At 34.8% G+C, this 15,394-nt stretch overlaps 1 protein-coding gene across 1 annotated transcript; it reads right to left on the bottom strand.

Moving 5' to 3' along the window:
- Nucleotides 1-8,618: 8,618 nt before the first annotated feature.
- Nucleotides 8,619-10,871, bottom strand: LOC139133718 (tripartite motif-containing protein 2-like). The gene has a single exon (XM_070700483.1). It carries the CDS (start codon nt 10,869-10,871, stop codon nt 8,619-8,621), a length of 2,253 nt encoding a protein of 750 aa, XP_070556584.1.
- Between the last annotated feature and the right edge of the window lie 4,523 nt (nt 10,872-15,394).

Raw genomic sequence — 15,394 nt, 5'->3', positions numbered from 1 at the left:
TCATTTTTGTCCAAAATACCATCCAAGTATTTTGAGTTGAGTGGTGTGTGAAAGTCAAACTGGTTGTTCCACCTTTAAAGTTGACTGTCTGTATCTGCAAGTTGAGAATACTGAGGATATTTTGTAAGAATGCATGCTAAGAACTTTGAGATTACTGGCATTTGCTGTTAAGTTGCATTTTGTTTATAAGAAGTATCTGAATTGAGAGTTCAGTGTTTCTGGTCAAAATGTCCATTTTGAAAAATGTAAGAATGCGTCTTATACAGTAAGTAAACAAGCCTTGGTGGTGGCAAGACAAGTATAGTTGGAGTGATGTGTACAACTTCGGGATGAAATTTGTGCCTCTTTTGATCAAATCATAAAAGTACTTCTAGAAATGTTCTGAATGTCATTGTATTCCAGACAGTTTATGAGAGAAAGTTTGAAATAGCCTTAAAGTGGACTGGCCAATCTGGTATGCTCTAATATCAGGGACAGCAGCACCTAAATGATCAAACCAAACCCATAAAATAGGTAAAAATATGTTTATTTGTTGAATCCTGTAAAAGTGTTCCCAAGTCCGTTTCTACAAAACTGAAGTTTTTTTGCTCTATACAAGGAGAATTTTCAAATGAAGATAAGGACAACTGTTTACAGTTTGTTACAGCTTGTTTGGGTTTGCATTGCTTTGACCCCTCTACTGTCACAGTTTGACAGTGTCAGTCAAGTTCGAATGAAACTGTTCCAAGTCTGTTTATTATGCAGATGTACTGTGTTTATGATATAAATTTAATGTCAATACTGCTACTAACAACAACTTGCAAGATATATGTTATATAATTGTGACTATCAAAAGAAGTGCCTATTTTCAAGAGTTGAGAATTGATCTTCCTCAAGAAACCAATAGCATCCTGAATACTTAGGTGGTTGTAAAGCTAGAGCGTCAGTTAGAAATTTCAACAAAACTATTAAAATATAAATTTTATATTTAATAGTTTTGTTTTGAAATTTCTAAATGACTACTTTTAAAGTAGTATTCTCTGTGGAATAAAAAAAACTAGACATTTGGGCACAAGGCATTGCAGAGTTATAGCCTGTTAAAACTTCTGAAAAACTGACCAAATAAGAAGAAGTTGGGGAGTCCTTAGTGTATTAACTATGGTAGAGGTCCCCTAGCTTTTAATAAAATGTTTGAAAAGGGAGAGTCATTATTTGCTGTTTTTCAGGAAAGTTTGACAAGGCGGTGCTGGTATTCAGAGTGAGTGACTGCTATTGTAAATGCATTTTTAGATTCTTTGAGTGTCAAAGAGGTGTCAAAAGTGAGATTAACCAAAAAAACTGCTCTATGACTTCAAAAGAGGGGTGCAAATATGGCTTGTTTTCAACATTTTTGACAGAATAACAGTTTTCCTACATAATTGTATACCAATTTAATCCAACTTTGAAATGAGATATGGACATGGAATTTTTACAGCCTATTAACAAGGTTACAGATAAGATTTGTACGGCACAATTTTCCTGTTATTGAAGTACTTTTTGAAAAATCACATTTTGAAATTTGAAAGAATTTTTAATAATTTTTTGATATATAAACCCATGTAAAATCATAAAAACAAATTTTATTTACAAATCCTGCCGTACAAATCTTACAATAAATAGTGTCAACATATTTATAACTAATTTGGTAATATTAATACTATCCAATTATTATTAAATTCAAATATGTAAAAAAAATATGAAAAATTAAATTTTAATATTTACTGTGTCATATTTCAAAATCATGGCTGCAAATATACAATTTTTATATTCTTTGGAGAAAATATTAACTAAGGAGTTATCCTGAAAATTTGAACTAAATATCTTGATTCTAACACTTGAAACTTGACATTAACTCTGAGAAAAGAATTGGTGCAAAAATAGCCTTTCCAGCCACCTTAAGTTTATGCTATATGTTGCATACCAGAATCTTTGATAACTTAACTCGGTTGATTTCACATGACTTTAAGCCAACTCTAAAGCCTATGTTTAAATCTGTGAAACTTCTATAATATGAATTGACATTGAGAAATGATGGAAAAATACTTTATGTTGACCAGTTCTCTTTGCACTCACAGTCACTCGTGCATATGTCTTGAACTTGTTAATATTTGTGGTATACCATCGCTGGGTGTGCTTTATTGCTTATATAACCTGTAATTATTTATATAAACCTGTAATAGCATCAATCAGAAATAATCTTTCAGGACACTGATAGAGTCGTAGAACTCATGAAGTTGAAATTCATGATCGTAAATGTCTGCAGACTCATCAGGCAACTGAAAATCTATAAACAATTATTGTGAAGATCTGAAAATGCAGTTTTGACAGTGATTTATTCTGGTCCTTTCAGAAACTATGGGCCCAATGGTTCAATATTGCGACTTTTTGTATGCCGTATGCTATTAGCTTTAGACAGAAATATCTCAAAACCTGTTATGTAACTTTGCTTATGCTTGAATATTACCGGCATGTTTTTCATTGTTTTAATTTCTTTTCAAGTCCATTGAGTTGAAGTAGAGGTTAAATTGTTCATCTTGTGACCATTCATGTCTTTTACTTTTTTCAAATATTTCAATTCATCAGCAGTCAATTTATTGCAATAATTTGCATACACACTACTTGTACTTGCTCAGGAGAAAATCATATGGCATGTGGCATTAGCAAAAATTGTGTTCCAGAATCTTAAGAGAACTTGGCACAATTCATTTTTGTTGGAATATGACTTCACAATTATATAATTTGCATTTATTTGATAAGATCATGCAGGATGTCGTAAGGACATCAGTGGTGTTGCTGGCCCCATGTTGTATACAGATATTTTCATTTTCACAATTTTGTGATTTAAATGACAGCATGCTCAAAACTTCATGAAACAAGTAATTGTCAATGACATAGTCCCTGTCAAATATAAATTTGTCAAGGTGCAATAGTGAAATTGTACAAAAGTGATTGAAAATAGTTTCCATGTCGTTGAAGAAGTAATTTACTCGTCATTTTATACATAATGTAATTAGAGTGAGCATGAAAAAATCAAAACAAAATGGGTGCCTGGCAGCCGTAATGGTGAAAAAATTTGACATGCAGATGTAAGTCATAGTGTGAAATCCTAGTGCGAAGCTTAAAAGAAATCAGTCAAGGCATGTTATCATATGGCTTGGAACATGAAAAAATAATGTGAAAATTGCCGCCTGGCAGCCATGTTGGATCCTATCAACACATGAAGACATTTGACATGCACATGCACTTGTGCCAAGTTTGAATTGAATTAGAATTGGTGAAAATGTTTAGTGAAAGAAAATTGACGTCGATCAAACCAGCTTATGTGCTTACATTTTAGCTGAAAGGAAATCTGCAGATTTGATTGTTCACCAAGATGTTGTTTGTTTCAGATTCCAACAAGGTTACTAACCAAGAGAACTGCAACAAAGGTCCTCGGGGAATGCACACAACCAGGTAAATTTTCACCTAACCATATAAAAGTTTGACTTAACTTTTCAAGCTTTTCTGTTTTGTAATGCATGTTTAGTCTTTATGTACCTAACGAAAAAATTTCCTTGGAAATAAACAGCTGTTAAATAATGAATATTCATGAGTGTCAACAATTATTTCACTGATCATGTCTCAGTATTTGCAGTTTACTAATTCATGGTGTATGTCTTTTTAAAATTTAGAATGTCCAGAAAGATGTTTCACAGCAACCTGTTTTTCTTTACCGGTATCATGTCATTGAATTTGTAACTATTTAGCTCTCAATCGTTACCACGCTTAAAGACTGACAACAGATTAAGCAATTCACTTTCAAATAAAAAGAAGTTGAATTTCTTAACCTTAGTAGTTCAAACAGTTTTTATTTAAAGTCTATATCATGTTATATATCCTTTCTGATTTCATTGATTTTTATTTTCAGATTAAAGGAAATGTTAGAGAAACCAATGAAGAGAACACCAGTTGAAGTGAGTTATCAGACTAATTATTCATGAAAAAATAATGCAAAATTGCCACCTGGCAGCCATATTGGATAGTATCCACACATGAAGACATTTGATATGCACATGCACATGTACATCAGTGATCTCCCCAGGATTTTCTGATAGAGTGGCGGCTAATTTGCATAACAATAAATGTAATTGTTATGGTAATAAGTTTCTATTGTTTACCAAAAATATAGAGTGGCGGCCACCACTCTATAATAGCTCTGGGGAGAACATTGTACATCATAAGTGTGTAGTCCTTGTGCAAAGTTTAAAAGGAATCAATCAAGGCATGTTTTGGTAAATTGCTGCCTGGCGTGCCATCCATATTGGATTGTTTCATATTTGTCATGACTAAGTGAGTCGTATTGTGTAGTCCTTGTGCCAAGTTTAAAATTCTGACAAGGCATGTCTTTGTAATGGCTCTTGACATTAAAAAATCGCAAGAAAATGGCTGTCTGGCAGCTATATATATATCATGAAGACATTTAACATGAAGTCGTAGTGTGTTGTCCACCTGCCAAGTTTAAAAGGAATCTTTCGAGGCATGACTTAGTATTGGCTCTTGGCATTGAAAAAGATGTGAGAAAATGGCCACCTGGTAGCCATATTGGATGGTATCACAAAACAAATGAATGTGCATGCATGTATGCTATAATATATTGTTTGTGCCAAGTTTGAAAGAAATTGGGGAGGTGAATTGTCAGTGAGATATCTGCATTGACGCACACACAGATGCACGGACAGTCCAATCTATTCCCTGTGGACAAATCAGTAATGAATCCTCAGGCTACTTATATTTAGACATAAAGTTTGCTTGAGTCCATTATAAGCCAAGAGGGGGACATTATTGCCATTATTTTATAGTTTTGGCAATGCCAAGGAATTGGTAGAGGTGGAACGCATGATACTGGAGCCACAATACTGGATAATTGGATACATTAACAGTGATTGGGGGGGGGGGGGGGGGGGGGGTGGGGGAGGGGGGGGGTGTTGACATCACAAAATTCACTGGTATTGACAAAACTATAATATAATAGTCCATAAGCTGTGTATTCTTGATGTCATCTTCTGACCTATCATACCAGCATAGAACATGTACGCAGACAAAATGAAAAGATAAATATACAGTATTCTGTGCACTCAGATACATTTATTACTACAATCGAAACTCACACCCCTTTTTTGTAAATCATGTTCAAGAGTTTTTAAAAATGAAAATGTCAATGTTCAAAAAAGTCAAAGCTGATAAGAAGTGAATAATACCATGATGCTTTGATTGTAGCTCCGGCAGTGATGTTCATGTAAACAATAAGTGAAGTCTTGTTTTGAAACAATCTCAACTTCAGATGATATTTAGTGATAGACATCTACATGCCAAACTTCAAATTTTTGATCTTTTGCAATATTAAAGCTGCTGAAAAGTGAATTCTCATGGTCACTGAAGATTTTCTTTCAATGTAGTTTTGATTCTGTGAGTTAGTATTTCATTTTATTAATTTTTTGCAAATTTTATTAATTTCAAGAGCCCAAAATAGTACTCAATTCCATAGACTAAAAAAAATAACTTGCAGAAACTCAAAGAAGGAAGAAAAAGAACACACTCATTAAGGTTCACTAAAATGGATGCAGTACTTCTGAATGTACTCTATATCAAAAATATTATGTTAAGTGCACATTACTCGGTCAAAATGTCACAAGTGAATTTCACCTAAGTCTCATGTGATCCAGACTACTAGGAGAAAAATTTTAAAGTCTGATGCAATTATTGGGAATATCTTATTCTGCTTAATGACACAAATTACATTTACTTATGCAAGCCACACCTACTTAAATGGATTGATGTGATAATAACTATTTAAAATTGAAAAACAGAAAAACAATGGTTATTGATTTCAGAAAATTAATGAAGGTGTCACTGCCTGTAAAATTAAATGAGGCTGCAGAACATATGTGTCCATTAATAATAATCTTGGAACATTATCATTGATGATAAATTTACATTTCAAAAAAATACTAATACAGTTCATAAAAAGAGCCAATAACAAATATACCCTACTGAATGAACTTAAAGATCACTGAACATCTTTTCAAACATACTGAAAACATTTTATTTCAGTAATATTGAAAGTCTGTTAACTTTTTCCTTTCTAAGCTAATTTTGCCCCTTTTTTATTGTGAATTTTGCAATATTAAGTTCTTTCAATGATGTTTGTATGTTTATGTTTGTAATATTCTTTGTTTCTTTCTTTGCAAGTAATGTTTCCTCGTATCAGTGATTCCTGTCATCCCCCAAAACAATCTATAGAGCAGATTCAATTCAGATCTGATGAACCATTGTTCACACAGACCAAACAGACAGATAAGAACGAACATACATCAGCACAAAATTTACAGTTGATAACATCTGTGCCATTATTAACAAACAAAATTACTGCTATCAAAGGATTTCTTATCATCAGGGTTTTAGTATAAGCAAATGAATGGTATAAAATTTCTGTTATAAGCATAACATTTTCAGTACGAAGGAGAAATTAATCACAATTTTCAGGTTAACTTGATGAAAAACTACATCCTTTTGGTCACATTTGAAGTGACGCAATATATGATAGCAAATGTGTCTTAATTGGTAAAGGCATTTCATAATGGCATTGACACAGTGACATTGATTCCCCTGATGATTAAATTGGTATATCAGGATGTAATTAAACTTATTACCACCAGTCTACTCCTTGGTCTGGTACAAAGAGGAATCAATCTTCAATATGCAAGCAACTTTATCGCCTCTATCCTGACTTTTACTTTTCTCAGTGGGTTACCTGTACTTGGCATACTGGATCCATGTCCTCTACCTGTCCTCTACCTCTAACACTACAAAATCTTCCTAGCTGCAGTCTTACCTTGCTACGTTTGTAATGTTTGATTTATGAACTAATTGCTCTACCACACTTCTCCAAGTGTGTTGCTATTATTCAACAAAGTTGTACTGTTACAAAAACAACTAAATGTAACCCTTGTCCTGCCAAGTCCATATTTCACCATTAGGCCAAATTGGTAATGGCACATAACATTCGTTACATATAAAAAAATGAATATTTGAAGGTCCCTTTATAAACATACAGTAAACAAGATTTCTATTGACTATTTAAACCTGCTAATATATTATATTATACTACCATGCGCCATTCTGATTGGACGAGAGCTCATTCCACCGATGCTAAAATACTGTTTTAGCACTGATAGCGGTGGTAAAACGGCCCTAAACCAGCATTTTCGAAAATTGCCCGGTCAGTGCATTTGAACGTACCTATCTAAACCATAGACCCTCGAGAAAAACCGAAACAGTCCACTTTGTTTCAAAGACTGAAGACCGAATTTTGATATACAGATAAAGTGTGGGTCTGTAACTCACCTCTTGGTGTAAATAAGTTGGGATACATGATGAAAGACATCTCTGAAGCAGCACATTTGGGGTGTGATGCACACAAATATTATGGTGACATAGCACACCATGAACTTTGCTTGATATTGCAGGAGTCGAGATGCGACATAATAAATTGACTCTTCCTCACAGTTACAGTATGTCAGATATTCTTTACCAAAGTTTGGGCTGTAACAGACCAGGGTGTCCTAACGATGTAGACCAAGAAGTTCAAAATAACAATGGGATGACTCCTGGCGACTGCGACGAAATTTGACATCAAATGCAACGGCAGTGTCAGCGTCCAGCTCTCCCTGCATCGGGCAACACACTCTGCACAACTGTTCATCACAGTTGCAGTCATCGCAAGTCTGGATTATTTCAAAACAGTTTGTTTTCTGGTACAATTAATCCTGTAACATTTTGGTAACCACAGTGTCACCATTCTTTACATAACTATCATGTGACATATCTCAAAACATTGAAACAAAACATAAGGAAAACTGATTTTTGAAAGGTTATGCAAATTACCTGTCATGTGATAGTTATGTAAAGAATGGTGACACTGTGGTTACCAAAATTTTCCCCTATATCTAGACTTTCAGAAAATGTATACTTTATGGGGGTTCTGAGCTTATTAACCATTAGAGAATTGTTAAATTAAAAAGGTCAATTTCTTGTCTTGGAACCTTAATCAGAGTCACAACTGATGCATCATTTATACTACCTCTGAATTCTCATATTGCCAACGGTTCAATGCAAACCACTGTAATTGATGATTTTATGTTTGAAGAGTCTGACTTGAAAGCATGAATCTCGTTCTGATATATATATATATATATATATATATATATATATATATATATATATATATATATATATATATATATATATATATTATTTATATATATAATATATATATATATATATATATATATATATATATATATATATATATATATATATATATATTGCTCTGTACACTTGCATTTCTCTCATAAAATTCATTTGATACTTAAACTTGAAGTTAAAAAAGAAGACTACAAGTACAATTGCATAATGCAAATATCCAAGTTGTATCTCATTGTTCAAGTCAGTGGGAAATTTACGATGGTTTGATCTAAAGGGCAGTTAAATTTCCAGTTCTTGTCACACATTGAGGTTTACAAGGTCATTACTGTACCACGGACAGTAGCTCATTTTATTGTCTATGACTGTACAAACACTTTGAGACAGTGGTTTTTTATGTCTGCAACAATGATCTTCATAGGAACACCATCAGTTATCACCAAGCCCCTTGGGGTATTTAATCCATCTTCCTTTCTGTCAACACGAGATATGAATCTTCCACTGCTGTCAAATTTCTGAATGCAACTGCAATCACTGACATATACAAAACTGTCTGAGTCCAGACATACACCACATGGACCAAACAGCTGACCATCCTTTGCCCCTTTGGTTCCAAATTTGTACAGGAACTGATCATCTGCACTGAATACCTGGATGCGATCATTATCAAAGTCAGCTACAAACAACATCCCCTGGTTGTTTATTGCCATCATGAATGGTCCTTTGAATTCACCATTCTCTTTGCCATATTTACCAAATGATTTGATGTACTGGCCATGCGTTGTGTACTTCCTGATACAGTGTCCTTTCTTGTCAGTTCTATCTCCACGCTCTCCATCCCAGTCTGACACATAAACAGCACCATCTAGTGGACTGATACTGATACTTCTTGGCCAAGTTAGTTCATTTTGTCCAAAGGTTGTGATGACTTTCCCATCCTCGTCACTTACAACCACTTGTTTGTTGTTTTTGTCTGTCATGAAGTATTTGTCATCAGCTGATACTGCCACATCAATTGGAAGAAAGCTCTCATCAAACTCTGTGTATTTGAAAGTTTTTTTCCAATTTCCATCATTATCAATAATTTGTGTTCTGTTGTTATCAAAGTCAGCTACAACCACATTTCCGTCACTGTTGATTGCTAATCCAAGTGGCCGATCAAACTCTCCCTTATTCTTTCCTTTCTTTCCCAGTGTCTTCACCAATCCTTTGATGACAGGAATTTCAAATGGTGATTCTGGTATTTCCTGATCTCCTATTGTCATGGCAACTTGATATTTACCATCAATGTCAGTGTTAGCAGTCACAGTGTGTGTGCCATCTCTGTTGTCTGTCACATCAAGGTTTGTCTTTGATCCATCTGGTTTTGTCAATGTCACTTCCACTGCTTGTCTTGGAATCACTGGTTTTCCAGATCTATCCTTGGTTGTGATCTGTAGATTTATGGATTCACCTTTCAGCAGACACTCAGGAATGTTGTCAACTGTACACTGTGAGATACCGACATCAGATCTCACAAATCCCAGGATTCCGTCTGTTGTGATGTCATAAAAAGGGAAGAACTCCACCACTTCTTCATGTTCTATACTGTGTTTGGTATCCATAGCAACAAACTCATCTAGTCTGGACCTTACATTTAGACTTTTGGAGAGAAGCTGAGCTGGATTCCCATGATGCATCAGTGCTTCAGTGTAACTCCAAGCGCTGAGAAGATTTTCATATTTCAATTCAAGGTCACTGATGTCACTTTCAAGACCTTTGACCTGCAGACTACAGTCAGTGTCTAACTTTTCTATCAGCTTTCTTTCTTCTTTCTCTATCTTGTCAATGAGGGCGTCTTTCTGTTTCCTGACTTTCTGTTTGTTCACCATACACTGTTCTGTCACTTTCTTACATGCATCCTTGACCTCTGCTCTGCTTTGGTCCACTTCTCTTGCTTTCACTTTCAACTTCTCAACCAGCACTGACAACTCCTTGTTGCATTCATCTGCCACTTCTTGAAGATATCGATGACTATGGTCAGGAATGCGATGGTCAATGATGGTACACTCACTGCAAATGGGAATCTTACAAGTATCACAGTAATATTTGATTTCATTTTTTGGATGAACTTTGCAGTTTTCGAGGGCCTTTACAATTGCCTTTTGTGTCTTAATTCCTTTTTTACAGTCTTCAACTGTGAACACTTCATGCATGGCTGCTCTTTTCATTTTCTTATGAATTTTTTCACTGCATACCTCACAGTAATACTGCTCACAATCCATGCAAAACACTGACGCTTCAGTTTCTTCACAAAACTCACATTTTCTTTCATTTTGATCAGTGACCTCTCCCGTTCTCTTCTTCACAACTTCTAACATTGAATTCATGAAGAAATTGTTGTCAAGACCAGTGACCTTGTCTTCAGGAAGTTGTACTGACCTCTGACAAGTTGGACAGTTCAAACTTCCAGTTTTTTCCACCAGTTTTTCCAGACACAGTTGACAGAAGGAATGATAGCAAGGCAGGATTTTTGGATTCTTATATTGTTCAAGACAGACTGGACAAGATAAAAAATCCTGGCCGATTTCATCCAGAATTTCTTCAGGTGTTGCCAGCTTTGAGGACGCCATAATGATGTGCCTGCTTTTGATCAGGTTGGCTTGCGAGGCTGGCTCACTAGAAGCTAACCTGTATAATCCATGTATGGTCATATCAAACAATATCCTGTGATGTATTTTGCATAAAATTCAAAGAAAAGTTTACCTTGCTGCAATGACATATGCTGCCTCTTGAACCTTGGATGCTCGAGGTCCTGAAAGTCATCAATGATTGAAAATTGTGAATAGATAATTGCGTGGTCCACAAAGCTTGGTCTGATCATAGACCCTCGAGAAAAACTGTTTTTCTCGAGGGTCTATGGTGTGATAGGTTAAATTGTCTTTTAAAGACTATTATAATCTCTGGTAAAATTAACAGTATGCTAAAATTTCTGATGATCAAATAGGTTGGCGTTATCATATAGTAACATGAATTGACTCACAGGTTTGGAGTTCTTTCCCTACTCCAACCTGAACATTCAATTTAGACCATTGTGCAGTTGTCATGAAATGCATAATGATTAACCCACCCTTATTCTGTTGTACTATTAATCAACTTAAGTTGGTATGAATCTGTTACTAAGAGTAGGCCACATCTTGAACTTACAAAATCTGCAATTTCCATGTAATTTATTGAATACAGGTACATCATGATAATAATTTTGCTTACTCTATGTCTCTAAAATGTCACAGAGTGAAAGAGAGCCATATTGCAAATGAAAAATTTCCACATCAAGCTGAGGACCTTCAAATTCATTATTTTTGTCATACAACCTCAAAGATTTTCTAATGTATCATAGAAATGTAGAGTCCCTGGCTTTCATTCATTGTGACACTCACTCAATTTTGAAGTCTACTCTGAAATTATCCTTTTTTAATGCTTGAGGGTGGTTAAATTGTGATCCAACAAGGTATATGGGACTGTATGTAGTTCTGAATGTTTTGTGTGAGGGCACGGCCAGTTGAAAACCAGGATCGAGTGTAGATTGAATGATTCTGATTTACACCTTTGGAGTATTTAGGTTGCAGTGGCGGGCAGATTGGTACGGGATCGATAGATTGAGCACAAAATTGATCAATCTGGCAGTTACTACCAAGCCACTGGTGCCTGTGATAACAACATGCACTTTTCTAATGTTGATGGTGTATTTTAATCCTGTAGGTTTGTATTTCTTTCGCAGAGAAAATCTTGAATCTAAAATTCATTGCGAGAAATTTAGGTCAAGTAAGTTCACGATGTTATAGAGTAATTTTGTCAAAGAATTCTGTTTGAGTTCTGTCAAAATATACTACAGATTTCAATACATATTTGTATAATGCATGTCACCTCTCACAGAAGCCATTGAAACCCCTCCCACTCTTCAAACACTGTTGGAATTTCATTTTAGGCTGCATCATAAACACCTCTGGAGGTGATGGCAGAATTGAGAGACGGACCATAATCAAGTGTATGTTGGGGTAGTTGCAAGGGATATTTAGGGACTTAAAGGAGAGGACAAGAAACAAAACTGTCAGAGATTGAAATAACTGATTGAAAAATCATGTACGTACATTTATGTATAAACAAAACATACAAGATTCTGGCTTAGGCACTGTAATACCACGATGACAAGTTTTGACTTGGTCTCTAGCTAATGAGGTGCTATGTTCATTTTATGTATACATAAACAAATATGATTATAATGTTACTTCCATTGGCATTTGGCATGATTCTATGGACATTTTATGCATACATGAAATATACTTGCCTCTATAACACAAATTCAACAATTTTGGTGCAATTTTTGCAGGTGGGATTTATATATACATACATGAATTGTACACGTTTTGCCAGAAGTATAGTGTATGTATACTTAAAGTATGCGTTTTAGTACCAAGTTTTGGGAAGGGATGCTAATGTTGACACTCCTCAATGTTGAGTTGCAAGAAAATAACTGAAAAGTGAATGAACTGCTTACTTGGCCTGTATCTGTACACCTAGATCTTATAAAGCAAATATAACTTTCTGTCTTGACATGATGCTATACTTTCAGTGGTTTACCTGCTACATTCTAAATTTTGTATGTAGGAAACAATAGAAAACTGGCTATTATTTTGTAATTTTAAAGTGATCAGAGACACACAAGATGAGACGATTGCAACTTGCAATTTTAAGGCATACATGCAATACAGATTTCTGCTTCCTGCTGGTAAAATCTAAAAGACATTCAAGGTTTCAAAGAATTATCACGTTATAATTATCATTCTAAATTTATCAATTAGCTCATAGACCCTCGAGAATGGTTAGCTGAAGTTTTGAACATTCCTTATGGCACGTGAAATTTGTTAACCATGGCTATATAAATGATTTATGATGGTTATCTCTTTTGAAGAATGAATGGTAACTGTGTGTGAAGGACTCGGCAGTTTAGAGCTTATGATTTTTTACAATTTGAGTATTTATTTATTTGCATTCCAAGGCCACTGGCCCATATACAAAGAGGAGTTATGTAGGATGCATAACTTGTGACAGAGAATAATACAAATCAGAGAGAAAGAAAGGGAAATACATACAATTTCGTCAACTGTAACACAAAAGAACAGTGAAGAGAATGCATGCATCAATCACTGTGTACGTGTGATTCTCTCAATTTCAAGGCTTTATATACAAAAAAAGACTGCCCAGTTGATCAGTATTGTTTGAACTGAGCAGTTTTTTAAACTGCTCAGTTCAAAATGTGAAAATGAAAATGTTAAAATTCAGTTGTACAATATTTCATTCGGTAAGTATAGTTTCCTTAAATCGTACAACGGACACACTAAAAGAAAATGGTATTCATCCTCGACAGCATTCATTGTACGTAGATTACAACATCTTAAAGATGCATCACCATGTCTTCTCCCTTCCTCTATTGCAAGAGGAAGAGCAGCACAACGGAAACGAGCAAATGTTTGAATTACTTTATAATTGCAATGAAGTGTTAGGTATTTTTCTGGCTCTAATAAACTTTTATACTCTCTGTATAATCTCAGTTTAGGTTTGAGTGACAATCTGGTTTGCCATTGTTGCTTAATAATATCTGAAGCTCTTGTCTCAAATATTGACATAAATAAATCTATATTACCCACTTCCTGTGTAAACCAGACAACACCAAAACCATGTGATAACAGGATATTTTTGACAGAAGTTGCCCAAGTATGGCGTCCTAAAGAGTCTAAATTACATAACATTCGATAGGCCTGTCCAGGGAGACAATTTATAGGCATCTGAGTCAATCTCGTCCAAAAACGTATTATCGTCGTATACAATGTTTTAAAGTATAAAAATAAATAGGTAATCAGCCACAATCCCCCAATACAGGTTCAGAACAGTATAAGAAATAATTTTAGAGATGCGGCAGAAAATAATTCACATGCTTTCTGGACTATTTTGAAGTCCGTAATTGGCCGCAAAAACAACCCAGCAAATGAAATAAGCATTCAAGCCTGGTATGAGTATTTCAGTAATCCTAATAAGGAGTGCGATTATTCTGACATTGGGGATTCACAGTTCTTATCCTCCATTCAAGAGGAAATTGAACAGTTTGATTTAAGAAACGATGATTTGGATCAGGAGTTGACAGGGTTAAATGATCCTATCACAGAAAACGAGGTTTTAAATAGCCTTTAAAACTGACAAATCTCCAGGTCCAGACGGGCTGCCAAATGAATTTTTCAAATATTCAGCAAATGTAATATTACCTTTATTGGTAGAAATGTTTAATTTTATTTTTGACACTGGAGAATTTCCTGAAGAATGGTCACTTGCTCTTATTATTCCATTATTCAAGAAAGGTGCTACTGATGACGTTAACAACTAGTCAATGTCATAAGTCTTGAAATTGATGTACATTGTTTGTGTTTTAATAGCAGATATGCTGTGTTGAAGAAGATTTGTACATGAATGAAAATATCAAGCCATCTCATTGGCAAAAGTCAGGTTCATACTCTGAAAGAAAGACACAAGCCCTTAGATTGCAATTAAACTAAAATTGGCATAAGGGGAACACTCAGAATTTTGTAGTGGGATATTAGGATATTTAGTGTAAGTAAATCACCAAGTGAAGTGGGGGTGATCATTTTTGCCAAATATGTTAAACAGGAACTTCCGCTATAAAAACCTGATTATCGTAAATCTATGCTGTTAAGTTATTGATTCAGGCTGAAGCGCTGTAGAGTGCGGTAGACTTATTTTTAATCCGTCGTGTCCATCTAAACACCAACGTTTACAGAACACCAAACAACAAGATGTGAATGTGAAAAAGCCATGCTACTGATTGGACGTACTGTTTGGTCCCAGAATCCCATAATTTTCCCATGTTTCAGGCATTCATTGTCGCTGAATCTTGCATATGATGTCTATGAATATATAGCAAATAAACTTGAGTAAAAAATAAACTGAAAAAATGTTCAGCTTTTCGTTGGAGAACACAATATGTTTCAAAATGTGTTCCCTGTGTGACCATTTGACCCCTCTTTGAATATGTCACGATTCATGATTATCCAAATTTATCATACGGTCAAACACTGCTATGAGA

The sequence above is a fragment of the Ptychodera flava genome, chromosome 5 (genome assembly GCF_041260155.1).
Source record: "Ptychodera flava strain L36383 chromosome 5, AS_Pfla_20210202, whole genome shotgun sequence".
Taxonomy (NCBI): Eukaryota; Metazoa; Hemichordata; class Enteropneusta; family Ptychoderidae; genus Ptychodera; species Ptychodera flava.
The sequence above is the reverse complement of the archived record's forward strand: the minus strand, read 5'-3'. Positions and strand labels throughout refer to the sequence as shown.

Coding starts and splice junctions, on each gene's coding strand:
- LOC139133718 (XM_070700483.1), bottom strand. CDS start 10,871: ATGGCGTCCTCAAAGCTGGCAACACCTGAAGAAATTCTGGATGAAATC.